The sequence below is a fragment of the Oncorhynchus mykiss genome, chromosome 8, assembly GCF_013265735.2.
Source record: "Oncorhynchus mykiss isolate Arlee chromosome 8, USDA_OmykA_1.1, whole genome shotgun sequence".
NCBI lineage: Eukaryota > Metazoa > Chordata > Actinopteri > Salmoniformes > Salmonidae > Oncorhynchus > Oncorhynchus mykiss.
Genome location: NC_048572.1, coordinates 81850915 through 81878414, shown reverse-complemented (window position 1 = coordinate 81878414; position 27500 = coordinate 81850915). Strand labels below are relative to the sequence as shown.

Here is a 27500-nt window from a genome sequence, read left to right as displayed (position 1 = left end):
GGGCATCCCCTATTGACATTATGTTTTCACCATATTTCACCATACACACACACACACACACACACACACACACATCAAATGGCACACACACACACACACACACACGTGCACGCATCAAACGGCACACACACACACACACACACACACACACACATTTCCACCCGTCTGTTTAAAACATGTCCATTTATCTCTTCTTCTTTTTTGTATGTCAAATAGAGTAATTTGGTTTGTTATTCTATGAGATCATCTCCATACTAAAGATTTCATTCATTGTTTCTGTCCAATTTGTGGATTCTGAAGAGGTACTTATTAGAGTCAAGGACCAGTGCATGAGGGGTTCTCTGGATTTAGAGAGAGATCAGAGTCAAGGACCAGTGCATGAGGGGGTTCTCTGGATTTAGAGAGATATCAGAGTCAAGGACCAGTGCATGAGGGGTTCTCTGGATTTAGAGAGAGATCAGAGACAAGGACCAGTGCATGAGGGGTTCTCTGGATTTAGAGAGAGATCAGAGACAAGGACTAGTGCATGAGGGGGTTCTCTGGATTTAGAGAGAGCGAACAGCGTAACGTATCATTCAATACTTCGATCTAGAAATGACTGAGGACTGGGCAGGAATACAATATGTGAGTATGGTTAGCGCTGCTCTCCCCACACTTACACCAGCAACTATGGGTGATGTCACGGTTGTATTTTCATTGTATTATAGGAGTTGTAAAAAGTCTTGACTGACTTTTCCAAGAGTCCCTCCAGAGTAGAGAGCTGGTTGTTCTGGTCGTGTTTCTAGGTGCAGTTCATTCGGAAAGTGTTCAGACCTCTTGACTTCTCCACATTTTGTTACGTTACAGCCTTGTTCTAAAATGGATTCAATTGTTGTTTTTTTTAGCTCATCAATCTACACACAATATTTGTGCAAATGTATTACTAATGAAAATATGGAAATAATGCATTTACATAGGCATTAAAATCAAATCAAATCAATGTGTATTTGTCACGTGCGCCGAATACAACAAGTGTAGATGACCTTACAGTGGAATACTTATTTACCGGCTCTAACCAATAGTGCAAAAAAAGGTATTATGTGAACAATAGGTAGATCAAGTAATAAAACAACAGTAAAAAGACAGGCTATATACAATCGCGAGGGTATAAAAGGACCAAGGCTACATACAGACACCGGTTAGTCAGGCTGATTGAGGTAGTATGTACATGAATGCATAGTTAAAGTGACTATGCATATATGATAAACAGAGAGTAGTGTGGTAGTAGAGAGAACAGTCTATGACTGGGGTGGCTGGGGTCTTTGACAATATTTAGGGCCTTCCTCTGACATTCCTGGTGTAGAGGTCCTGGATGGCAGGAAGCTTAGCCCCAGTGATGTACTGGGCCGTACGCACTACCCTCTGTAGTGCCTTGTGGTCAGAGGCCGAGCAATTGCCGTACCAGGCAGTGATCTTGATGTTGCAGCTGTGGAACATTTTAAGGATCTCAGGACCCATGCCAAATCTTTTTAGTTTCCTGAGGGGGAATAGGCTTTGTCGTGCCCTCTTCACGACTGCCTATGTGTGTTTGGGCCATTCTAGTTTGTTGTTGATGTGGACACCAAGGAACTTGAAGCTCTCAACCTGCTCCACTACAGCCCCGTTGATGAGAATGGGGTCGTGCTCGGTCCTCCTTTTCCTGTAGTCCACAATCAGTCTTGGTTACGTTGAGGGATAGGTTGAAATTCTGGCACCCCTGGGGAGCTCCAGTGTTGAGGATCAGCGTGGCAGATGTGTTGCTACCAACCCTCACCACCTGGGGGCGGCCCATCAGGAAGTCCAGGATCCAGTTGCAGAGAGAGGTGTTTAGTCCCAGGATCCTTGGCTTAGTGAGGACCCTTAGCTTAGTGTGTTCTTGGGCACAGGGACTATGGTGGTCTGCTTGAAACATGTTGGTATTACAGACTCAATCAGGGACCTGTTGAAAATGTCAGTGAAGACACCTGCCAGTTGGTCAGCACATCCCCGGAGCACACGTCCTGGTAATCCGTCTGGCCCCGCAGCCTTGTGTATGTTGATCTATTACGGCTACGGAGAGCGTGATCACACAGTCGTCCGGAACAGCTGATGCTCTCATGCATGCCTCAGTGTTGCTTGCCTCGAAGCGAGCATAGAAGTGATTTAGCTCATCTGGTAGTCTCGTGTCACTGGGCTGCTCGCAGCTGTGCTTCACTTTGTAGTCTGTAATAGTTTGCAAGCGCTGCCACATAAGACGAGCGTTGGAGCCGGTGTAGTATGATTCAACCTTAGCCCTGTATTGATGCTTTGCCTCTTTGATGGTTCGTCTGAGGGCATAGCAGGATTTCTTGGAAGCTTCCGGATTAGAGTCCCACACCTTGAAAGCGGCAGCTCTACCCTTTAGCTCAGTGCGAATGTTGCTTGTAATCCATGGCTTCTGGTTGGGGTATGTACGTGCAGTCACTGTGGGGACGACATCCTCAATGCACTTATTGATAAAGCCAGTGGTGTACACCTCAATGCCATCGGAATAATCCCGGAACATATTCCAGTCTGAGATAGCAAAACAGTCCTGTAGTTTAGCATCTGCTTCATCTGACCACTTTTTTATAGACCGAGTCACTAGTGCTTCCTGCTTTAATTTATGCTTGTACGCAGGAATCAGGAGGATAGAGTTGTGGTCGGATTTACCAAATGGAGGGTGAGGGAGAGCTTTGTACACATCTCTGTGTGTGGAGTACAGGTGATCGAGAATTTTTTTCCCTCTGGTTGCACATTTAACATGTTGATGGAAATTTAGTAGAACTGATATAAGTTTCCCTTCATTAAAGTCTCCGGCCACTAGGAGCGCCGCCTCTGGGTGAGTGGTTTCCTGTTTGCTTATTTCCTTATACAGCTGACTGAGTGAGGTCTTAGTGACAGCATCTGTCTGTGGTGGTAAATAAACAGCCACGAAAAATATAGCTAAAAACTCTCTAGGCAAGTAGTGAGGCCTGCAATTTATCACAATATACTCTACTTTCGTGCACCAGCTGTTATTTATAAATATGTACAGACCCCCCCCCCCCCCCCCCCCCCCCCCCCCTGTTCTATCTTGCCGGTGCAGCGTGTATCCCGATAGCTGAATATCCATATTGTCATTCAGCCACGATTCTGTGAAACATAGGATATTACAGTTTTTGATGTCCCGTTGGTAGTATATTCGTGATCGTACCTTTTCTAGTGATTGCACGTTGGCGAGTAGTATTGACGGTAACGGCAGCTTTCCTACTCGCCTTCTCTGGGTCCTTACGGGGCATCCGGCTCTTTGTCCTCTGTACCTGCGTTGCTTCCTCTTGCAAATAACGGGGATGTCGGCCCTGCTGGGTATTTGGAGAATGTCTTGTGCGTCTTGCTTGTCTAATCCGAGGTGAGTGATCGCTGTCCTGATATCCAGAGGCTCTTTTACTTAGGTAGCTCTTGCCCACATGGGTTTTGTGGGTAGTTAATTTCTGTATTATTAGTTTCCTTACATAACTGTTCGTTTTCCTCTTTGTTAATTTTTGTTTTAGTGTTCTGATTTTTAATAAAATATCATGAACACGTCTCACGCTGCTGCGCCTTGGTCCAGTCATTCACAGGAAGAGGATCGTTACACTGTCCTGATATCCAGAAGCTCTTTTTTTGCCTTAAGATACGGTTGCAGAAACATTATGTACAAAATAAGTTACAAATAAGACCCTTTACTCAGTACTTTGGCGAACCTTTGGCGGAGATTACAGCATCGACTATTTTTGGGTATGACTCTACAAGCTCTTTTCGTTTGGCACATCTGTATTTAGGGAGTTTCTTCCATTCTTCTCTGCAGATCCTCTCAAGTTCTGTCAGGTTGGATGGGGAGCGTTTCTGCACAGCTATTTTCAGGTCTCTCCAGAGATGTTAAATTGGGTTCAAGTCTGGGCTCTGGCTGGGCCACTCAAGGACATTTGCTCTGTTCATCTTTGCCTCGATCCTGACTAGTCTCCTAGTCCCTGCCGCTTGAAAAACATCCACACAGCATGAAGCTGCGACCCCTATGCTTCCCCGTAGGGATGGTGCCAGGTTTCCTCCAGATGTGACACTTGGCATTCAGACCAAAGAGTTCAATCTTGGTTTTATCAGACCAGAGAATCTTGTTTCTCATGGTCTGAGTCTTTAGGTGCTTTTTGGCAAACACCAAGCAGGCTGTCATGTGCCTTTTACTGAGGAGTGGCTTCTGTCTGGACACTCTAACATAAAGGCCTGATTGGTGGAGTGGTGCAGAGATGGTTGTCCTTCTGGAAGTTTCTCCCATCTCCACAGAGGAACTCTAGAGCTCTATCAGAGTGATGTATCTCACTAAGTGTTTTCTTAGGTCCCCCTGCTTTAGTACCTCTTACTTGTAAATAATTGTAAAACTGAGAGTTTTGGAGTTTGTACTTTTTTGATAGATTCTTAAATGTATCTATCCCCTTGTCTGTGAATCTCTGATGATACCTGCTCAGTCCTTTTTCAGACCATCATCACCAATCATACTTGGCTTAAAGTCGTCGTCCATTACAATTAGATCAGGTTTGTTAGGAAACGTTGTGTTTTGGTGATCTTTGTCCAGACCGTTGGTGTAATTTATACAGGTATTTTCTATTTTCCTAATGTGTGTATTGATTGTCTTCATGAAAATAGTTTTACTTTTTGTTTTTTCCAGATTTCCATCTGTCATTTAGCTGTTCATTCTGGATTCATCCTTACAGTAAATTATTTTAATTGGGCGGCTATGTAATAATCAATAAGGTTTGGTAATGCTAGTCCCCCTGCTTGATTATGTTGTTGATTGTTGTAAAATTTGACACTGGCTTTATTTGGGGAGGAAGACGTTATTGGTAGATTCCAGAAAAGGAATACAAATCTTGGGAGGACATTCATTTGAATAGTTTTAATTATTCCTGTTATTGTTAAAGGTACTAATTTCAATCTTTGTTGGTCCAGTAAAAGCTATTTTTTTGTTCCAAAGTTATAAAGTTAGTTCCTTTTTTATGTCTCTGTTTTAGTTTGGTCAGGGCGTGAGTTGGGGTGGGCATTCTATGTTTTGTAGTCTAGGTTTTGTATTTCTATGTGTTTGGCCTGGTATGTTTCCCAATCAGAGGCAGCTGTCAATCGTTGTCTCTGATTGAGAACCATAGTTAGGCAGCCTGGTTTCGCCCCTTGAGTTGTGGGTAGTTGTTTTCTGTTTTGTGTGTATCACCTGACAGAACTGTTTCGTTCTCGTTTTTCCTCGTTGTTATTTTGTTTAGTGTTCAGTTTTGATTAAATTTACAACATGAACACTTACCACACTGCACCTTGGTCCTCTCCTTCTTCCACCTACGACGATCGTTACAGAGATGTAGTTTTGTTAGATCTTGGGGGATTATTTTGATCCCGTTTAAATTCAAACTTAGTTTTGATGTCTTGGGGTATTGATTGACCTACCGTCATAGCTTCTGATTTCCCTGTATTTAGTCTGTACCCAGACATGACCCTGGATTGTTTTACTTCATCCATAATAGTGGGAACTAACTGAGGTATGTTTATTAAGTAGATAATCACATCGTCTGCGTACATTGCTAATTTGTGTTCTTCCTGATTGATCTGTAGACCTTGAATTTTCTGATTATTTCTTATATTTTCAGCTGACGGTTCCATATGTAAAATTGAGATTGAAGGTGACATAAGATCCCCCTGTCTTGTCCCCCTTCAGAGGTCAAAAGAGCGTGATAGTGTTCCATTTCCCCTTACTCTGACATTTGGTGTTTTATACATAATTTACAGCCAGTTCAAGATAGTTTCACAAAAGTAAAAAATTGTTAAATTTCGAAGATGAAAGGCCATAAAACCCTTTCACTTCTCTGCATCGGCAGTTTTAGTTTTTTATTGAGAGTTGTGTTCCATTACATTAAACGTTTGCCTGACATTATCGCTCAAGAGTCTGTTTGGTCAGAGTTTATGATATCAGGGATTATATTACTTAGTCTATTTCCAATAATTGATGTAAGCTATTTTTGGCCGCCATTCAGCAACGATATTGGTCGATACAATGCACATTCTGCTGGATCTTTAACTTCTTTATGAATAAAATTAACAATAGAGGAGCTCTAGGTTGGTGTGTAATCTCTGTTGATGGCTTTACAGAAGAAAGGTCTTGTTTGAATTCCTTATAGAATTCATTGGTGTATCTATCGCTACTGAACATTTGTCATTTTCTGAATGGTAACCATCAGTTTTTCTTCAGTTATTGGTTTAATTAACTTTGCATTTTGTTCATCTGTCACTTCAGGTATAAAAAAAATTCTATGTATTTTTTATTTACTCTATGTTAGATTCCTGTACCTCTGGAATATTTGGTAATATTTGGCAAATTCATTAGCTATTTCGGTTCTTTTAGTAAGGATTTCTGAGTTATTGTTACGTCCGTTGTTAGAAGGAGCCCAAGGTGCAGCGTGGTAGGCGTACATTTGACTTCATTTTCAAATGACACCAAAAAACAACTAAATACAAATGAACATAAAGTTCTGCAGGCTCCACAGCAACTATACAAAAACAAGATCCCACAAACTAGGGTGCCTAAGTATGATTCCCAATCAGAGATCCGGCCAACAAAGAAATAGAAAACTAGAATGCCCACCCAAATCACACCCTGGCCTAACCAAATAGAGAAATAAAAAGGCTATCCAAGGTGCGGACGGACTCCGGCCGCAAAACCTGACTCTATGAGGGACTCCGGACCGCCGACCGTCGCCGAAGGAACCAGACCGCCGACCGTCGCCGGAGGCTTCGTGCCATGGACCATCACTGGAGGCTTTGGGCCATGGATCATCACTGGAGGGTTCGTGCCATGGATCATCACTGGAGACTTCATGCCATGGATCATCACTGCAGGCTTCGTGCCATGGATCATCACTGGAGACGTCATGCCATGGATCATCACTGCAGGCTTCGTGCCATGGATCATCACTGGAGGCTTCGTGCCAAGGATCATCACTGCAGGCTTCGGGCCTTGGATCATAACTGGAGGCTTCATGCCATGGATCATCACTGGAGGCTTCGTGCCATGGATCATCACTGGAGGCTTCAGGCCATGGATCACCACTGGAGGCTTCGGGCCTTGGATCATCACTGGAGGCTTCGTGCCGTGGATCATCACTGCAGGCTTCGTACCATTGATCATCACTGGAGGCTTCAGGCCCTTGATCATCACTGGAGGCCGGGTGCGTAGAGCTGGCACAGGACGCACCGGGCTGGAGAGACGCACTGGAGACCTGGTGCGTGGAGCTGGCACAGGATATCCTGGGCCAAAGAGACGCACCGGAGACCAGGAGCGCTGAGCCGGCACAATCCGTCCTGGCTGAATGCCCACTCTAGCACGGCAAATGCGGGGAGCTGGCACAGAGCGCACCGGGCTGTGGATGCGTACCGGTGACACAGTCCGTGTACCCGCAAAGCATGGTGCCTGAAGGGTCACACGCTCCTTAAAGCAAGTGCGGCAGGTTGGCTCTGGTCTGCAACCTGGCTCCGCCAACCACCCCAACCACCCCGCCAACCACCCCGCCAACCACCCCGCCAACCACCCCAGCCCCAAAAAAACATTTTGAGGCTGCCTCTCATGCTTGTGTTGAGGTCGCGAACCCCGGTGTCGTTGTTGTTCCTCCCTCGCTGCCTCCATCTGCTCCCATGGAAGGCAATCCATACCAGCCTGGATCTCCTCCCACATCCAGGATCCTTAACCATCTAATATATCCTCCCATGTCCAGGATGTCCTCCACTCACTTTTCTCCCGGGCCCAGGATCCCTGCTCCTCCTGGCCACGCTGCTTGGTCTTTTGGTGGTGGGATCTTCTGTTACGTCCGTTGTTAGAAGGAGACCAAGGTGCAGCGTGGTAGACGTACATTTTACTTTATTTTCAAATGACACCAAAAAACAACAAAATACAAACAAACATAAAGTTCTGCAGGCTCCACAGCAACTATACAAAAACAAGATCCCACAAACTAGGCTGACTAAGTATGATTCCCAATCAGAGACAACGATAGATAGCTACCTCTGATTGGGAACCACACTCGGCCAACGAAGAAATAGAAAACTAGAATGCCCACCCAAATCACACCCTGACCTAACCAAATAGAGAAATAAAAAGCCTCTCTAAGGTCAGGACAGTTATCTTTAATTCCTGGTATGTTGGCCTTTTTACTTTGTTTTCTCAGTCTGCAAGTAATTTCTGGGCCTTTGGGCCATTATTGTAATATTTAGTAAATATGAATGTTTTTCCTATATTGTCCGACTTAATTTGATCTAGGCATTTTTATATCAGTAGGTTTCCATTACTTACATGTTTACTTTGAAGCCTGATCAAGGTATTTTGTAGTCCTAATGTTTCTTTCTCTTTTATTTTTTTAGAAGCATATGATATTATCTCACCTTGAAGCACTGCCTTGGCCCATTCCCATACCATTATAGGGGCGATCTCTCCAAAATCATTCATTTCCACATCTTCTTTTAGTGTTGCCTTTTTTCTATTCTTAAATGTAATGTTATGTAGATGTTCATTATTTAATCTCCAAACTGTGGAGCTTTTCTCTAGTCCCATATTTATTTTCATATTCAGCATGATCCAATATTTCCATTGCTCTAATGTGGCAGTTTGTAACGCTCGTCCTCTTGTTCTGACGAGGAGTAAGAGATATCTGACCAATTTGCAGCGTGATAAGTGTCCATTTTAATATGTAAACAAAGTGAAAGAACAAACGAAAATCAAAACAGCCCCATATGGTGCAAACACAGGCACAGGAAACAATCACCCACAACTCAAAAGTGAAACCAGGCTACCTAAGTATGGTTCTCAATCAGAGGCAGCTGTCAATCGTTGTCCCTGATTGAGAACCATACTTAGGTAGCCTGGTTTCACCCACGACCAAAGGACCAAGCAGCGTGGTAACGGGCAGCAGCAGCGATCTCAGGACTCCTGGACATGGGAGGAGATTCTGGATGGCAAGGGACCCTTGGCACAGGCTGGAGAGTATCGCCGCCCCAAGGCAGAGCTGGAGGCAGCGAAAGCTGAGAGGCGGTGGTATGAGGAGGCAGCATGGCGGCGCGGTTGGAAGCCCGAGGGGCAGCCTCAAAAATGTATTGAGGCGGCGCACACGGGGAGTGTGGCTAAGTCAGGTAGGAGACCTGAGCCAACTCCCCGTGCTTACCGTGGAGAGAGAGGGACCGGGCAGGCACTGTGTTATGCCGTGAGACACACGGTGTCCCCGGTGCGCAGGCATATTTTTTTTTTTTATTTTTTTTTTTTATTTTACCTTTATTTAACCAGGCAAGTCAGTTAAGAACAAATTCTTATTTTCAATGACGGCCTGGGAACAGTGGGTTAACTGCCTGTTCAGGGGCAGAACGACAGATTTGTACCTTGTCAGCTCGGGGGTTTGAACTCACAAACTTCCGGTTACTAGTCCAACGCTCTAACCACTAGGCTACCCTGCCGCCCCGCATAACCCGGTGCGGTACATTGCAGCGCTTTGTATCGGCCGGGATAGAGTGGGCATCGAGCCAGGTGCCATGAAGCCGGCTCAGCGCATCTGGTCTCCAGTGCATCTCCTCTGGCCGGGGTACATGGCACAAGCCCTATGCATGGTGTCCCCGGTTCGCCAGCACAGCCCAATGCGGGCTATTCCACCTTGCCGCACTGGCCTGGCTATGGAGAGCATTCAGCCAGGTAGTGTTGGGAAGGTTCGGTGCTCGAGACCTCCAGTGCGTCTTCATGGTCCGGTCTATCCGGTGCCACCTCCACGCACCAGCCCTCCGGTGGCAGCCCCCCGCACCAGGCTGTCTCTCCGTCTCCTCCATACTGGTGCTCCTGTCTGTCCAGTGCTGCCAGAGTCTTCCTCCTGCTCAGCGCTGTCAGAGTCTCCCGTCTGTCCTGAGCTGTCAGAGTCTCCCGTCTGTCCTGAGCTGCCAGAGTCTCCCGTCTGTCCTGAGCTGCCAGAGTCGCCCGTCTGTCCTGAGCTGCCAGAGTCGCCCGTCTGTCCTGAGCTGCCAGAGTCGCCCGTCTGTCCTGAGCTGCCAGAGTCGCCCGTCTGTCCTGAGCTGCCAGAGTCGCCCGTCTGTCCTGACCTGCCAGAGTCGCCCGTCTGTCCTGACCTGCCAGAGTCGCCCGTCTGTCCTGACCTGCCAGAGTCGCCCGTCTGTCCTGACCTGCCAGAGTCGCCCGTCTGTCCTGAGCTGTCAGAGTCTCCCGTCTGTCCTGAGCTGCCAGAGTCTCCCGTTTGTCCTGAGCTGCCAGAGCCGGCCGTCCATTTGGGACCCATTGCTAGGGTCCCCAGTCCGAGGTCGGCGGCGAGGGTTGCCGCTCTAAAGAGGCCACGGAGGCGGTTAAAGAGGCGGAGAAAGACTATAGTGGAGTGGGGTCCACGTCCCGCGCCAGAGCCGCCACCGCGGACAGACACCCACCCAGACCCTCCCCTATAGGTTCAGGTTTTGCGGCCAGAGTCCGCACCTTTGGGGGGGGGGGGGGGCACTGTCACGTCCTGACCTTAGTTCTTTTGTTATGTCTTTGTTTTAGTATGGTCAGGGCGTGAGTTGGGTGTGTTGTCTATGTTTCTTTTTCTATGTTTTGGGATTTCTGCGTTTGGCCTGGTATGGTTCTCAATCAGAGGCAGCTGTCAATCGTTTTCCCTGATTGAGAACCTTACTTAGGTAGCCTGGTTTCACTTTTGAGTTGTGGGTGATTATTTTCCGTGTCAGTGTTTGTTTCCATGCGGGACTGTTTCGTTTGTTTCGGTTTTTCACGTTGTTATTTTGTAGTTTAGTGTTCATGTAAATAAAGTATCGTTATGGACACTTACCACGCTGCACATTGGTCTGATCTCTCTTACTCCTCGCCAGAAGAAGAGGACGAGCGTTACACAGTTGATGACTGTTGCTACATCTGTTTTAAACATGAAGAAATAGTCTAATCTTGAGTATTTCTTATGTGCTCTAGAGTAGTATGTTAAGTCATTTTCTTTGGGGTGTAAAGTTCTCCAAATATCTATCAGACACACCTCTACGTCTGCCCTTCTTAGTATCACTGCAGCCTTCTCTGTCTTGTGATTTATGCTGCGTTGACAATCTAACATAAAATTCAGGATAAGGTTGAGGTCTCCTCTCATTCCTGTCGGCCCTTTTGCCTCCGTGATAAGTAGGTTTAGCATTTTGGATATCAATTCGGGTCCTTGTTCAGGTGGGTTATATACAGTGGTCTTTTGATAATTAGGTATATTTTTGCAATACATTTACTTTTGATACTTAGGTATATTTTTGCAATACATTTACTTTTGATACTTAGGTATATTTAAAACCAAATACTTTTAGGTTCTGGTACTTCCTGGATAAAGCTCCACAGTGATCTTCTACTGGTACTTCCTGTATATAGCTCCACATTGATCTGATACGGGTACTTCCTTTATATAGCTCCACATTGATTTGGTACTGGTACTTTGTGTATATAGCTCCACGGTGATCTGGTACTTCCTTTATATAGTTCCACATTGATCTGGTACTTCCTGTATATAGCTCCACATTGATCTGGTACTGGTACTTCCTGTATATAGCTCCACAGTCATCTGAAACTTCCTGTATATAGCTCCACAGTGATCTGGTATTGGTACTTCCTTTATATAGCTCCACAGTCATCTGGTATTTCCTGTATATAGCTCCACATTGATCTGATGCTGGTACTCCCTGTATATAGCTCCACATTGATCTGATACAGGTACTTCCTTTATATAGCTCCACATTGATTTGGTACTGGTACTTTGTGTATATAGCTCCACGGTGATCTGGTACTTCCTTTATATAGTTCCACATTGATCTGGTACTTCCTGTATACAGCTCCACATTGATCTGGTACTGGTACTTTGTGTCTATATCTCCACAGTGATCTGCTACTTCCTGTATATAGCTCCTCAGTGATCTGGAACTTCCTGTATATAGCTTCTTGTGTATTCTTGTGTATTTTATTCCCCTTCTATTACTATTTATTTATTTACTTTACGTTGGGAAAGGCTTGTAAGCAAGCATTTCACGGTAAAGTCCATTGTCCCATTGTATTTAATTTAATTTATTTATTTGTGTGTGTGTGTGTGTGTGTGATGGTGCTAGTCTGTTGTCTGAGAGTCAGTGTGATGGTGCTAGTCTGTTGTCTCAGAGTCAGTGTGATGGGGCTAGACTGTTGTCTGAGAGTCAGTGTGATGGTGCTAGTCTGTTGTCTCAGAGTCAGTGTGATGGTGCTAGTCTGTTGTCTGAGAGTCAGTGTGATGGTGCTAGTCTGTTGTCTGAGAGTCAGTGTGATGGGGCTAGTCTGTTGTCTGAGAGTCAGTGTGATGGGGCTAGTCTGTTGTCTGAGAGTCAGTGTGATGGGGCTAGTCTGTTGTCTGAGAGTCAGTGTGACGGGGATATACTGTTGTCTCAGAGTCAGTGTGATGGGTCAGGATCTGGTTCAGCACTGTGACTGGTTGAGACCAGATCCTCTCAGAGGGTAGTAGACAGCCACACCAGTTAGTTTGCATTATTATCTATTCTAATGGTTATTTACGGAGACCGCAGTCATTTCTCTGACCAATTACCATCATCCAAAATTCCATGACCGTCACAGCCCTACTCTTAAACTGTCTCTCTGTCTCTCTCTCTCTCTTTTCCCCTTTCCTGTCTCTCATGATCTATCACACTCCTCTCCCTCCCTCTTTCTCTCAAACACACACACACACCTCTCCCTCCCTCCCTCCCTCCCTCCCTCCCTCCCTCCCTCCCTCCCTCCCTCCCTCCCTCCCTCCCTCCCTCCCTCTCACCTCTCTTCTCTCCAAAGTACAAGGTCTGCTGGGCTGTGTTGGACCACTGCAGGGAGGAGTTGTCACTCGCTGCCACCCGGCAGGTCAGGGTTACCATGCCGCCCACGGACGCCGTCTCGTCCTGGGTCACCGGCTGCAAGGGGTCATCGTCTAGGCAACACAGAGAAGAGAGGGAAACAAAGAGGTCAGATAGAGGTGGTCATTTCAGTTACTGTCAGAGTCCTGGACAGGTAGGTTGTATCCCAAATGGCTCTGGACAGGTAGGGTTTATTGTTGGCTCTGGTTTAAGGTAGTGCACTAAATAGGGAATAAGGTGACATTTTGGAGACACATTTTGGAGACACAACCATAGAGAGGGAAAACAGGTAGGATGATAAATGGCACAGCAGTAGCCATGGGGCGTTCCATGTAAGACTGATGAGTCTATAACCAGCCGGACAAGCCAGACACACATCATGCGAGGTACATTCACTGGCTGCCTCCCAAATGGAACCCCTTGTCCCTATATAGTGCCCTGCATTGACCAGGGCCCATAAGGGGCATTATGTAGAGAATAGGGTGCCATTTGGGACATAGTCACTGAAGGAGAGGCGTGATGAGAAGTATGGGAGTAACATTCACTTGGGACGGGGACGGGTGGCATGAACCCCCCACACACACACTTTGTGAAATTGCACACACACACACACACACACACACACACACACACACACCCCTCCCCAGTTTTATAATTGTACTGAGATACAAAGCTTGGCAGCGGTGTGCTTTAGGACCATGCGGACGCCTCAGATGCGGTCGGGTAGGCTGTTTTCTGGTTTCAGGTGGGTGGATTTATGACCTCACAGGGACAGACAGTGTGAAGGCAAAGTTTCTGAAAGGCTGGCTAATAGGACCAGCACGGGAGAGATGAACAGAGGCGGCTGCTGTCTGTGTCGCACTTTTTCTCTGAGTTGTAAAAGCTTAGCAGAGCAGAAACTGGCTACTCTTAAGTTGACTGATCTAGCTGGCAAGGTAACAGCTGTTTGACAGATTTTATTTTATTTTATTCCTAGTGCTAAGCTAGTAGTGTAACTGACATGTTATGTTAGCTAACGTTTCATCCCATCTCCACTGAAGTGAATGAACTACCAGCAGCTAGCTAGCTAGTAGCTACCACAGCCAGTTCAACTCCAGCTAGTCTCTAGCTAGCTATCTGTCAGGTCGCAGTATCTAACAGCTGTTGTGTGTATGGAAATGTTTTGTAGCCTTTGTTTTGTCCCGTTTCAACAGAAGTAAATTTGATGACATACCATTGTACCATGAGCTAGAGCTAGCCAAAAGTTGGCTAACGTTAGCAATTATTTTTGCCTCAATCACACTACACCTGAATCAAACAATGAAACCAGAGGCCAAACCATTAAATATGTTTTTCAGCGCAATGTGAGTTTTTTTATTAGTCAGTATAGCAATGTAACGTTATTAATTAATCAGTTTTCCTTCATTTCAAAGATTGGAACTGTTTTAAGGCAGTCTGACAAATCTCTAAATTTGATTTCCAAACCGTATCAAGGGTTGATAGAGGCTTTTCCCAATGACATAAAATATGTCAAACAAAAATGTTAGGAAGACCTGGGAGATGCTATTGATGAAGATACAGATACAGTTGTAAGTTTACATAGACTTAGGTTGGAGTCATTAAAACTTGTTTTTCAACCACTCCACAAATTTCTTGTTAACAAACTTTAGATTTTGCAAGTAATTTAGGACATCTACTTTATGCATGACACAAGTGATTTTTCCAACAATTGTTTACAGATAGATTATTTCACTTATAATTCACTGTATCACAATTCCAGTGAGTCAGAAGTTTACATACACTAAGTTGACTGTGCCTTTAAACAGCTTGGAAAATTCCAGAAAATTATGTCATGGCTTTAGAAGCTTCTGATAGGCTAATTGACATAATTTGAGTCAATTGGAGGTGTATCTGTGTATGTATTTCAAGGCCTACCTTCAAACTCAGTACCTCTTTGCTTGACATCATTGGAAAATCAAAAGAAATCAGAGACCTAAAAAGACCTAAAAAAAAAAAACTGTAGACCTCCACAAGTCTGGTTCATCCTTGGGAGCAATTTCCAAAGGTACCACGTTCATCTGTACAAACAATAGTACAAAAGTATAAACACCATGGGTCCACGCAGCGTCATACCCTCAGGAAGGAGACGCGTTCTGTCTCCTAGAGATGAATGTACTTTGGTGCGAAAAGTGCAAATCAATCCCAGAATAACAGCAAAGGACCTTGATGCTGGAGGACACAGGTATAAAAGTATCTATATTCACAGTAAAACGAGTCTATATCAACATAACTTGAAAGGCCACTCAGCAAGGAAGAAGCCACTGCTCCAAAACCTCCATAAAAAAGCCAGACTACGGTTTGCAACTGCACATGGGGACAAAGATCGTACTTTTTGGAGAACTGTCCTCTGGTCTGATGAAACAAAAATAGAACTGTTTGGCCATAATGACCATCGTTATGTTCGGAGGAAAAGGGGGAGGCTTGCAAGCCGAAGAACACCATCCCAACCTTGAAGCACGGGGGTGGCAGCATCATGTTGTGGGGGTGCTTTGCGGGCAGGAGGGACTGGTGCACTTCAAAAAATAGATGTCATCATGAGGGAGGAAAATTATGTGGATATATTGTAGCAACATCTCAAGACATCAGTCAGGAAGACGGTAGCGTCCCACCTGGCCAACATCCGTTGAAATTGCAGAGCGCGAAATTCAAATTACAGAATTCAAATTATTTAACTTTCATAAAATCACAAGTGTGACACATCAAAATAAAGATGAACTTCTTTTTAATCCAGCCGCTGTGTCAGATTACAAAAAGGCTTTACGGCGAAAGCACACCATGCGATTATCTGAGGACAGCGCCGCATACAAAAGCATGAAAAACATATTTCAACCAGGCAGGTGCGCCACAAAAGTCAGAAATAGCGATATAATAAATGCCTTACCTTTAATGATCTTCTTCTGTTGGCACTCCAAAAGGTCCCAGATATATCACAAATGGTCCTTTTGTTCGATAATGTCCTTTTTTATATCCATAAAAACTCAGTTTAGCTGGCGCGCTTCAGTCAACAATCCCAAAATGAATCCCAAACGTTACTAATAAACTTTTCCAAACAAGTCAAACAACGTTTATAATCAAACCTTAGGTGCCCTAATATGTAAATAAACCATAAAATGTATGACGGGGAATCATTATTCTCTTTACCGAAGAAAAATACCAAAGAACGCTCTCTCTTCCACAGGCTTGGAAACACCACAGCCAAATTGGAAGCCACCTACAAAAACTACAATTTCTGGCTGATTTTTCCAAAAACCAACTTGAAACTCTTTCTAAATACTGTTGACATCTAGTGGAAGCCCTAGGAACTGCAATCTGGGAGGATTTCGCCTTATAATAAAAGTGACAGCCATTGAAAACAGTGGTAGGCTGAACATTTTTTTGTGGGGATGGTTTGTCCTCGGGGTTTCGCCTGCCATATCAGTTCTGTTATACTCACAAACAGTTTTAGAAACTTTAGAGTGTTTTCTATCCAAATCTACCAATTATATGCATATCCTAGCTTTTGGGCCTGAGTTACAGGCAGTTTACTTAGGGCACGCTTTTCATCCGGACGTGAAAATACTGCCCTCTACTCAAGAGAGGTTAAGGACAACAAAGTCATGGTACTGGACTGGCTATCACAAAGCCCTGACCTCAATCCTATAGGAAATGTGTGGGAAGAACTGAAAAAGTATTTGCGAGCAAGGAGGCCTACAAACTTGACTCAGTTACACCAGCTCTGTCAGGAGGAATGGGCCAAAATTCACCCAACTTATTCTGAAAAAGTTGTGGAAGGCTACCTTAAACGTTTGACCCAAGTTAAACCATTTAAAGGCAACGCTACCAAATACAAATTGAGTGTATGTAAACTGACCCACTGGGAATGTGATGAAAGAAATAAAAGCTGAAATAAATCATTCATTCTACTATTATTCTGACATTTAATATTCTTAAAATAAAGTGGGGATCCTAACTGACCTAAGACAGGGAATTTTTACTAGGATTAAATGTCAGGAATTGTGAAAAAACTAATTTAAATGTTTTTGGCTAAGGTGTATGTAAACTTCCGACTTCAACTGTATGTTAGAATGCCCAATCCTGTTCATATAATCTCACATAAATTACTGCCGTTTAAGACCATCCATAGAACATACTATATGCCAGTGAAACTGAATATCATGCACTCGGAAATTGTATTATTCTGCTGGAGGTGTAAAACACAAAAGGGGACATATTTGCATTTGTTATGGTCTTGTGAAGGCTGGCTGAATCCTGGCAAAGAGTATCTTCTTTTATCTCAGCATGTCTACAGATTCTGCCTTCTACCAGTTTTTGTTTGCTTGAAAATGTTGATACCGGAGACTGTTATCAGAAGAAAGTGTGCAACTTAGTATTTATAGAGGCTAAGAAATGAATTACCATTAATATGAAGGTTCATTATCCTCCTACAATGGATGGCAGAAATGTCAGGTTATGCATCACTGGATTTGATTTATTACCAGATTAAAAGGGTACACTGGGCAACTTTCATAAGGTCTGGATGTCTTATATGGAATGCTGTACGACAAAAGGAGTCTGTATTTAAAACATTTCCACATCAGAGGAGATATCTATTTAGGCAATCCCTAGCTGCTGGGCTGCTCAGTCCGGTCCCCGGGGGTCTGCCGCACTGTTGGTTGTCACTCTGGCCTTGACCTAACATACCTGAAACCAATAATGAATGTTTCACTAAGATCCTGAAGCAAAGTGGGGTGTTTCGGGTTGGGGCGCTGCAGGGCCATGGGCCTCTAGGAGCAGGACAGGGCGACCCAGCTATATTGTGTGCAAGTAAAAATAGCTCTACTGTACTATTAGGCCTATGATATGAACTACAGTGGCAAGAAAAAGTATGTGAACCCTTTGGAATTACCTGGACTTCTGGATAAAATTTGATCATCTAGGTCACAACAATAGACAAACAAAGTCTGCTTAAACTAATAACACACAAACAATAATACGTTGTTATGTCTTTATTGAACACACCGTGTAAACATTTACAGTGCAGGGTGGAAAAAGTATGTGAACCCTTGGGTTTAATAACTGGTTGACCCTCTTTTGGCAGCAATAACCTCAACCAAATGTTTTCTGTAGTATCGGATCACACCTGCATTCAGGAGGAATTTTGGACCATTCCTCTTTACAAAACTGTTTCAGTTCAGCAATATTCTTGGGATGTCCGGTGTGAACCGCTTTCTTGAGGTCATGCCACAGCATCTCCATCGGGTTGAGGTCAGGACTGAGCTACTCCAGAAGGTGTATTGTCTTCTGTTGAAGCCATACTGTTGTTGATTTACTTCTGGTTTTGGGTCGTTGTCCTGTTGCATCACCCAACTTCTGTTGAGCTTCAATTAGCAGACAGATAGACTTACACTCTCCTGCAAAATGTGTTGATAAACTTGGGAATTAATTTCTGTCTATGATAGCAAGCTCTCCGGGCCCTGAGGCAGAAAAGCAGCTCCAAACCATGATGCTCCCTCCACCATACTTTACAGTTGGGATGAGGTTTTGATGTTGGTGTGCTGTGTCTTTTTTCTCCACACATAGTGTTGTGTGTTCCTTCCAAACAACTCAACTTTAGTTTCATCTGTCCACAGAATATTTTGCCAGTAGCGCTGTGGAACATCCAGATGCTCTTTTGCGAACTTCAGACGTGCAGCAATGTTTTTTTCGGACAGCAGTGGCTTCTTCTGTGGTGTCCTCCCATGAACACCATTCTTGTTTAGTGTTTTACGTATCATAGACTCGTCAACAGAGATGTTAGCATGTTCCAGAGATTTCTGTAAGTCTTTAGCTGACACTCTAGGATTCTTCTTAGCCTCATTGAGCATTCTGCGCTGTGCTCTTGCAGTAGTCATTTTTGCAGGACGGCCACTCCTAGGGAGAGTAGCAACAGTGCTGAACTTTCTACATTTATAGACAATTTGTCTTACCGTGGACTGATGAACATCAAGGCTTTTAGAGATACTTTTGTAACCCTTTCCAGCTTTATGCAAGTCAACAATTCTTAATCTTGGGTCTTCTGAGATCTCTTTTGTTCGAGGCAGGGTTCACATCAGGCAATGCTTCTTGTGAATAGCAAACTCAAATTTTGTGAGTGTTTTATACAGGGCAGGGCAGCTCTAACCAACATCTCCAGTCTCGTCTCGTTGATTGGACTCCAGGTTAGCTGACTCCTGACTCCAATTAGCTTTTGGAGAAGTCATTAGCCTAGGGGGTTCACATATATTTTCCAACCTACACTGTGAATGTTTAAATTATGTATTCGATATAGACAAGAAAAATACAATAATTTGTGTGTTATTAATTTAAGCAGACTGTGTTTGTCTGTTGTTGTGACTTAGATGATGGTCAGATCTAATTGTATGACCAATTTATGCAGAAATCCAAATAATTCCAAAGGGTTCACATACTTTTTCTTGCCACTGTATAGAGAGAATGTACTGTTTCTCTGTGTTAATGTTTAGGTGTATGTGTGTTTTTATTAAGCTTTTGTTTTCCAAGCTTTTCCCTTTAGACATAAAAAAAAGATGGGAAGGAAGATTGTTGGGGAGTTGGGGAGAGAGTTGAGTTATTGACTAGACTGGTGAGGGTCAGGGAGAGAGATGAGTTATTGACTAGACTGGTGGGGGTCGGGGAGAGAGTTGAGTTATTGACTAGACTGGTGAGGGTCGGGGAGAGAGATGAGTTATTGACTAGACTGGTGGGAGTCGGGGAGAGAGTTGAGTTATTGACTAGACTGGTGGGGGTCAGGGAGAGAGATGAGTTATTGACTAGACTGGTGGGGGTCGGGGAGAGAGTTGAGTTGTTGACTAGACTGGTGGGGGTCGGGGAGAGAGTTGAGTTGTTGACTAGACTGGTGGGGGTCGGGGAGAGAGTTGAGTTGTTGACTAGACTGGTGGGGGTCGGGGAGAGAGTTGAGTTGTTGACTAGACTGGTGAGGGTCGGGGAGAGAGTTGAGTTATTGACTAGACTGGTGGGGGTCGGGGAGAGAGTTGAGTTGTTGACTAGACTGGTGGGGGTCGGGGAGAGAGTTGAGTTGTTGACTAGACTGGTGAGGGTCGGGGAGAGAGTTGAGTTATTGACTAGACTGGTGGGGGTCAGGGAGAGAGATGAGTTATTGACTAGACTGGTGGGGGTCGGGGAGAGAGTTGAGTTATTGACTAGACTGGTGGGGGTCGGGGAGATAGTTGAGTTGTTGACTAGACTGGTGGGGGTCGGGGAGAGAGTTGAGTTACTGACTAGACTGGTGGGGGTCAGGGAGAGAGATGAGTTATTGACTAGACTGGTGGAGGTCGGGGAGAGAGTTAAGTTATTGACTAGACTGGTGGGGGTCGGGGAGAGAGTTGAGTTGTTGACTAGACTGGTGAGGGTCGGGGAGAGAGTTGAGTTATTGACTAGACTGGTGGGGGTCAGGGAGAGAGATGAGTTATTGACTAGACTGGTGGGGGTCGGGGAGAGAGTTGAGTTATTGACTAGACTGGTGGGGGTCAGGGAGATAGTTGAGTTGTTGACTAGACTGGTGAGGGTCGGGGAGAGAGTTGAGTTATTGACTAGACTGGTGGGGGTTGGGGAGAGAGTTCAATTATTGACTAGACTGGTGGGGGTTGGGGAGAGAGTTCAGTTATTGACTAGACTGGTGGGGGTCGGGGAAAGAGTTCAGTTGAGTTATTGACTAGACTGGTGGGGATCGGGGAGAGAGTTCAGTTACTGACTAGACTGGTGGGGGTCGGGAGAGAGAGTTCAGTTATTGACTAGACTGGTGGGGGTCGGGGAGAGAGTTCAGTTGAGTTATTGACTAGACTGGTGGGGATCGGGGAGAGAGTTCAGTTACTGACTAGACTGGTGGGGGTCGGGGAGAGAGTTCAGTTATTGACTAGACTGGTGGGGGTCGGGGAGAGAGTTCAGTTATTGACTAGACTGGTGGGGGTTGGGGAGAGAGTTCAGTTACTGACTAGACTGGTGGGGGTCGGGGAGAGAGTTGAGTTACTGACTAGACTGGTGGGGGTCAGGGAGAGAGATGAGTTATTGACTAGACTGGTGGGGGTCGGGGAGAGAGTTAAGTTATTGACTAGACTGGTGAGGGTCGGGGAGAGAGTTGAGTTATTGACTAGACTGGTGGGGGTCGGGGAGAGAGTTGAGTTACTGACTAGACTGGTGGGGGTCAGGGAGAGAGATGAGTTATTGACTAGACTGGTGGGGGTCGGGGAGAGAGTTAAGTTATTGACTAGACTGGTGGGGGTCGGGGAGAGAGTTGAGTTGTTGACTAGACTGGTGAGGGTCGGGGAGAGAGTTGAGTTATTGACTAGACTGGTGGGGGTCAGGGAGAGAGATGAGTTATTGACTAGACTGGTGGGGGTCGGGGAGAGAGTGGAGTTATTGACTAGACTGGTGGGGGTCGGGGAGAGAGTTGAGTTACTGACTAGACTGGTGGGGGTCAGGGAGAGAGATGAGTTATTGACTAGACTGGTGGGGGTCGGGGAGAGAGTTGAGTTATTGACTAGACTGGTGGGGGTCGGGGAGAGAGTTGAGTTACTGACTAGACTGGTGGGGGTCAGGGAGAGAGATGAGTTATTGACTAGACTGGTGGGGGTCGGGGAGAGAGTTGAGTTGTTGACTAGACTGGTGAGGGTCGGGGAGAGAGTTGAGTTATTGACTAGACTGGTGGGGGTCAGGGAGAGAGATGAGTTATTGACTAGACTGGTGGGGGTCGGGGAGAGAGTTGAGTTACTGACTAGACTGGTGGGGGTCAGGGAGAGAGATGAGTTATTGACTAGACTGGTGGGGGTCGGGGAGAGAGTTAAGTTATTGACTAGACTGGTGGGGGTCGGGGAGAGAGTTGAGTTGTTGACTAGACTGGTGAGGGTCGGGGAGAGAGTTGAGTTATTGACTAGACTGGTGGGGGTCAGGGAGAGAGATGAGTTATTGACTAGACTGGTGGGGGTCGGGGAGAGAGTTGAGTTATTGACTAGACTGGTGGGGGTCAGGGAGATAGTTGAGTTGTTGACTAGACTGGTGAGGGTCGGGGAGAGAGTTGAGTTATTGACTAGACTGGTGGGGGTTGGGGAGAGAGTTCAATTATTGACTAGACTGGTGGGGGTTGGGGAGAGAGTTCAGTTATTGACTAGACTGGTGGGGGTCGGGGAAAGAGTTCAGTTGAGTTATTGACTAGACTGGTGGGGATCGGGGAGAGAGTTCAGTTACTGACTAGACTGGTGGGGGTCGGGAGAGAGAGTTCAGTTATTGACTAGACTAGTGGGGGTCGGGGAGAGAGTTCAGTTGAGTTATTGACTAGACTGGTGGGGATCGGGGAGAGAGTTCAGTTACTGACTAGACTGGTGGGGGTCGGGGAGAGAGTTCAGTTATTGACTAGACTGGTGGGGGTCGGGGAGAGAGTTCAGTTATTGACTAGACTGGTGGGGGTTGGGGAGAGAGTTCAGTTACTGACTAGACTGGTGGGGGTCGGGGAGAGAGTTCAGTTATTGACTAGACTGGTGGGGGTCGGGCAGAGAGTTTAGTTATTGACTAGACTGGTGAGGGTCAGTTATTGACCAGACTGGTGGGGGTCGGGGAGAGAGTTGAGTTATTGACTAGACTGGTGGGAGTCGGGGAGAGAGTTCAGTTATTGACTAACTGAGACTGGTGGGGGTCAGGGAGAGAGTTCCGTTATTGACTAACTGAGACTGGTTGGGTGTCAGGGAGAGAGTTCAGTTATTGACTAATTGAGACTGGTGGGGGTCAGGGAGAGAGTTCAGTTATTGACTAACTGAGACTGGTGGGTGTCAGGGAGAGAGTTCAGTTATTGACTAACTGAGACTGGTGGGGGTCAGGGAGAGAGTTCAGTTGAGTTATTGACTAAACTAGTAGGGGTCGGGCGTGCATGCGGCTCAGGCTGGCTGGGCGGTCTGGCTGAAATTTAAAATAGAGGATTTCTGAATAAAGACAAAGACAAAAGTTAAGTCTTTGTACTTTATCTGTAAGAGTTGCTCATTGTTAGGCTATTGGTTAAAGGTGAGACACCATATTGATTATTGAATTATCATTGATCTAGTTCAGTCTTATCAATCACTTAAACATATTTAATAATGATCTCATACCTTGCTTGATAATTGTGGGCATTTTTGCTTACTTTTTGTTGTTCTACATATCAGTGGAGTACTTAAGTAAAAGTAGTTGAAAGTACTACTTCAGCAGTGGTGGAAAAAGTACCCAATTGTCATACTTGAGTAAACGTAAAGGCAACCTTGAAAATGTATGTCACCCAGTAAAATTTTACTAGAGGAAAAGTCAAAAGATTTGGCTTAAAATATACTGAAGTATCAAAAGTAAAAAGTATAATTATTTTCAAATTCCTTCTATATAAGCAAACCAGATGGCACCATTTTATTTTTCATGTACAGATAACTAGGGGCTCCAACATTCAGACATACAGTATCAGTCAAATGTTTTGACACACCTACTCATTCAAGGGTTTATCTTTATTTTTTACTATTTTCTACATTGTAGAATAATAGTGAAGACATCAAAAATATGAAGTAACACATATGGAATCATGTAGTAACCAAAAAAGTGTTAAACAACTCAAAATAGATTTTAGATTCTTCATAGTAGCCTCCCTTTGCCTTGATGACAGCGTTGTACACTCTTGGAATTCTCTCAACCAGCTTCATGAAGAATGCTTTTCCAACAGTCTTGAAGGAGTCCCCACATATGCTGAGCACTTGTTGGCTGCTTTTCCTTCACTCTGTGGTCCAAATCATCCCAAACCATCTCAATTGGGTTGACGTCGGGTGATTGTGGAGGTCATCTGATGCAGCACTCCATTCCACTTCTTGGTCAAGTAGCCATTACACAGCCTGGAGGTGTGTTTTTGGTCCTTGTCCTGTTGAAAAACAAATGATAGTCCCACTAAGCACAAACCAGATGGGATGACGTATTGCTGCAGAATACTATGGTAACCATGCTGGTTAAGTGTGCCTTGAATTCTAAATAAATCACAGACAGAGTCACCAGCAAAGCACCCCCAGACCATCACACCTCCTCCTCCATGCTTCACGGTGGGAACCACACATGTGGAGATCATCCATTAACTTACTCTGCGTTTCACATAGACACGGCAGTTGGAACCAAAAATCGCACATTTGGACTCATCAGACTTAAGGACATATTTCCACCAGTCTAATATCCATTATTCGTATTGCTTGGCCCAAGCAAGTCTCTTCTTCCTATTGATGTCCTTTAGTAGTGTTTGTTTTGTTGTTGCAGCAATTCGACCTTGAAGACCTGATTACCAAATTCACCTCTGAACAGTTGATTGATGTTGAGACATGTCTGTTACTCTGTGAGGTGCAATCTGAGGTGCAGTTAATTGCCGATTTCTGAGGCTGGTAACTCTAATGAACGTATCCTCTGCAGCAGAGGTAACTGTGATAGAGAAATAACTTTATTTTCCTGATTTGTTTGATATTACAAGTTAACGATTATATACTTAACAAATAGTAGGACATTTATGTTCTGTTTAATTCTGTGTGTCTGTAAAGAGAGGGTTCCCACTCTATCTTCCTGCAGTTAGTCTGGGCGTATGGTCAAGTGAATGGGTTTTTGCTAGAGATAGCTTGAGCTGACAATAACTTGGTGATAAAGCCCAAAGCAGGCATTCCATAGACAAGATGTCGAGATAGAGAAAGCCTGGAAGAGTTGAGAACAACGCCTCATTGTCTCATCTTCCTGGCATCTGGGAAACCAAGCCAGGTTGGGGGTAAAACCACATCCCGTGTAGATAACCAGGAGATAGACCAAGGTGGCTTATGGGAGGAGTGGAACCAGGCTGACTAAGCATTTTTTTAGGTCCTATATAAGATCTGTTTTTCATTATCAGTTAGGCTACTCGGCCCAACAGTTGGGTTGACTGGTTTCATTACTGCAATAATTAATCGACATTGAATAAAGATGACTCTAATCTCACGTGATTAGAATATTCCACCACGTAACTCTGGGTTACTCTCAGTTAACTCTGATGAACTTATCCTCTGCAGCAGAGGTAACTGGGTCTTCCTTTCCTGTGGCGGAACTCATGAGAACCAGTTTCATCATAGCGCTTGATGTTTTTTGCGACTGCACAAGATTTTTGAAATTTTCCAGATTGACTGATCTTCATGTCTTAAAGTAATAATGGACTGTAATTTCTCTTTGTTTATTTCAGCTGTTCTTGATATAATCTGGACTTGGTATTTTACCAAATAGGGCCGTCTTCTGTATATCACCCCTAACTTGTCACAACACAACTGATTGTTTCAAACGCATTAGGAAGGAAAGAAACTCTACAAATTAGCTTTTAACAAAGCACACCTGTTAATTAACTGAAATCCATTCCAGGTGACTACCTCATGAAGCTGGTTGAGAGAATGCCAAGCGTGTGCAAAGCTGTCATCAATGGAAAGGGTGGCTACTTCGAAGAATCTCAAATCTAAAATATATTTTGATTTGTTTAACACTTTTTTGGGTTACTACATAATGTGTTATTTCATAGTTTTAATGTATTAACTATTATTCGACAATGTAGAAAATAGTCAAAATAAAGAAAACCCTGGAATGAGTAGGTGTGTCCAAACTTTTGACTGGTAGTGACTTTTGACTGGTAGTGACTTTTGACTGGTAGTGACTTTTGACTGGTAGTGATTCCTACTGCCCCTGATCTGGTACTCACTAAACACATGCTCTGTTTGTAAATGATGTGTTGGAGCCCCCGGCTATCATACATTTTAAAAACAAGAAAAAGATGCCATCGGGTTTGCTTTATGTAAGAAGGAATTTGAAATTATTTATACTTTTACTTTTGATATTTACGTGTATTTTAGCAATTGCAGTTTCTTTCGATACTTAAGTATATTTAAAACCAAATACTTTTAGACTTTTACTTAATTAGTATTCACTTTCACTTTTACGTGAGTCATTTTCTATTAAGGTATCTTGACTTTTACTCAAGTACGACAATTGGGTACTTTTAACCCCACTGCTAAATAGAGACGGCTAGAAGGGCCATGGGTTATATTAGAGTGGGTACTTTTAACCCCACTGCTAAATAGAGACTGCTAGAAGGGCCATGGGTTATATTAGATTGGGTACTTTTAACCCTACTGCTAAATAGAGACGGCTAGAAGGGCCATGGGTTATATTAGATTGGGTACTTTTAACCCTACTGCTAAATAGAGACGGCTAGAAGGGCCATGGGTTATATTAGATTGGGTAGAAATGCAGGAAATAAGCTTTACATGCACCAGAAAATGGGAGGACCCCCAGAGTTAATGATACTGTGTTTCAATGTCACACGCACAAGTACAGTGAAATGCCTTTCTTGCAAACTCAAAAAGAAATATGAAGAACACAATAAGTAAGTAAGCATACTATATACAGGGTCAGTACCATATTGACGATGTGCAGGGATACTGGAGTGATGGAGGTAGATTTGTGTGTAAGGTGACTAGGCAACAGGATTTAAGATAAACAGAGTAGCAGCAGCTCGCATGTGAGTGGGTGTGTAGAGTCAGTATAAATGTATGTGCATGTTATGTGTGAGTGAGAAGATGATGGAAATAGTGTGTGTGTGTGTATGTGTGTGTGTGTGTGTGTGTGTGTGTGTGTGTGTGTGTGTGTGTGTGTGTGCATAGAGACAAACATTTAAATGATAAAAGGTCAATGAGGATACAAGGTCAACTCAGATTGTCTGTGTAGCTATTTAGTTAGCTATTTATCTGTCTTATTGCTCGGGGATAGAAGCTGTTTAATAAGAGCCTGTTGGTGCCAGACTTGATGCTCTGGTACCACCTGCCACACGGAAGCAGAGAGAATAGTCTATGACTTGGGTGGTTGGACTCTTTAACGATTTTCTGGGCTTTCCTACCACACCGCCTGATATAGATGTCCTGGGTGGCAGAGAGCTCGGCCCCAGTGATGTACTGGGCTGTCCGCACCACCCTCTGTAGAGCCATGCGATACAATGCGGTGCTATTGCCATATCAGGCAGTGATGCAGCCAGTCAATATGCTCTCAACGGTACAGCTGTAGAACTTTTTGAGGATTTGAGGGCCCATGACAAATGTTTTCAACCTCCTGAGGGGGAAGAGGCACTATCAAACCAAAAGTGCACTCCCTATAAATGTCTCATGTTTGCTGGACACAAAATACCCCTTAATTACAGAGAAGAATGAACAAGACCAGAAACGTATATGTGGTTGAGTCCCAAATGGCATCCTCTTCCCTTTATAGTGAAAAAAACAGTGCACTATAAAGGGATTAGGATGCCATTTGGAATGTATCACAAATATAGAACCAGACATGCCTCAAAGAAAGCTGCTCACCTCTGTAAATATGGTATTTATAAATAGTCTAATTAGAACAGAAATTGTCAGCGGTAGACAGTTTTAAATCCACAGCGTAGCCGATATCACTTCCTCGCACCGACGGTGAAACAGATCATTTTTTTTTTACTTCTTGAAGAACATCTGTGTGTTCTAAGAGTTCCG

General features: G+C 44.4%; 1 protein-coding gene across 4 annotated transcripts in view; it reads right to left on the bottom strand.

Annotated features, from left to right (window-relative positions):
- The window catches only part of LOC110511052 (cell adhesion molecule 3), a 113673-nt gene that overhangs the window by 43711 nt on the left and 42462 nt on the right, over window positions 1-27500 (bottom strand). For all 4 annotated transcript variants that reach the window (XM_036986489.1, XM_036986488.1, XM_036986490.1 and 1 more), the window contains one exon: window positions 12852-13001. In XM_036986489.1, coding sequence (XP_036842384.1) covers window positions 12852-13001 — 150 coding nt within the window. The remainder of the gene's footprint in view (window positions 1-12851; window positions 13002-27500) is intronic.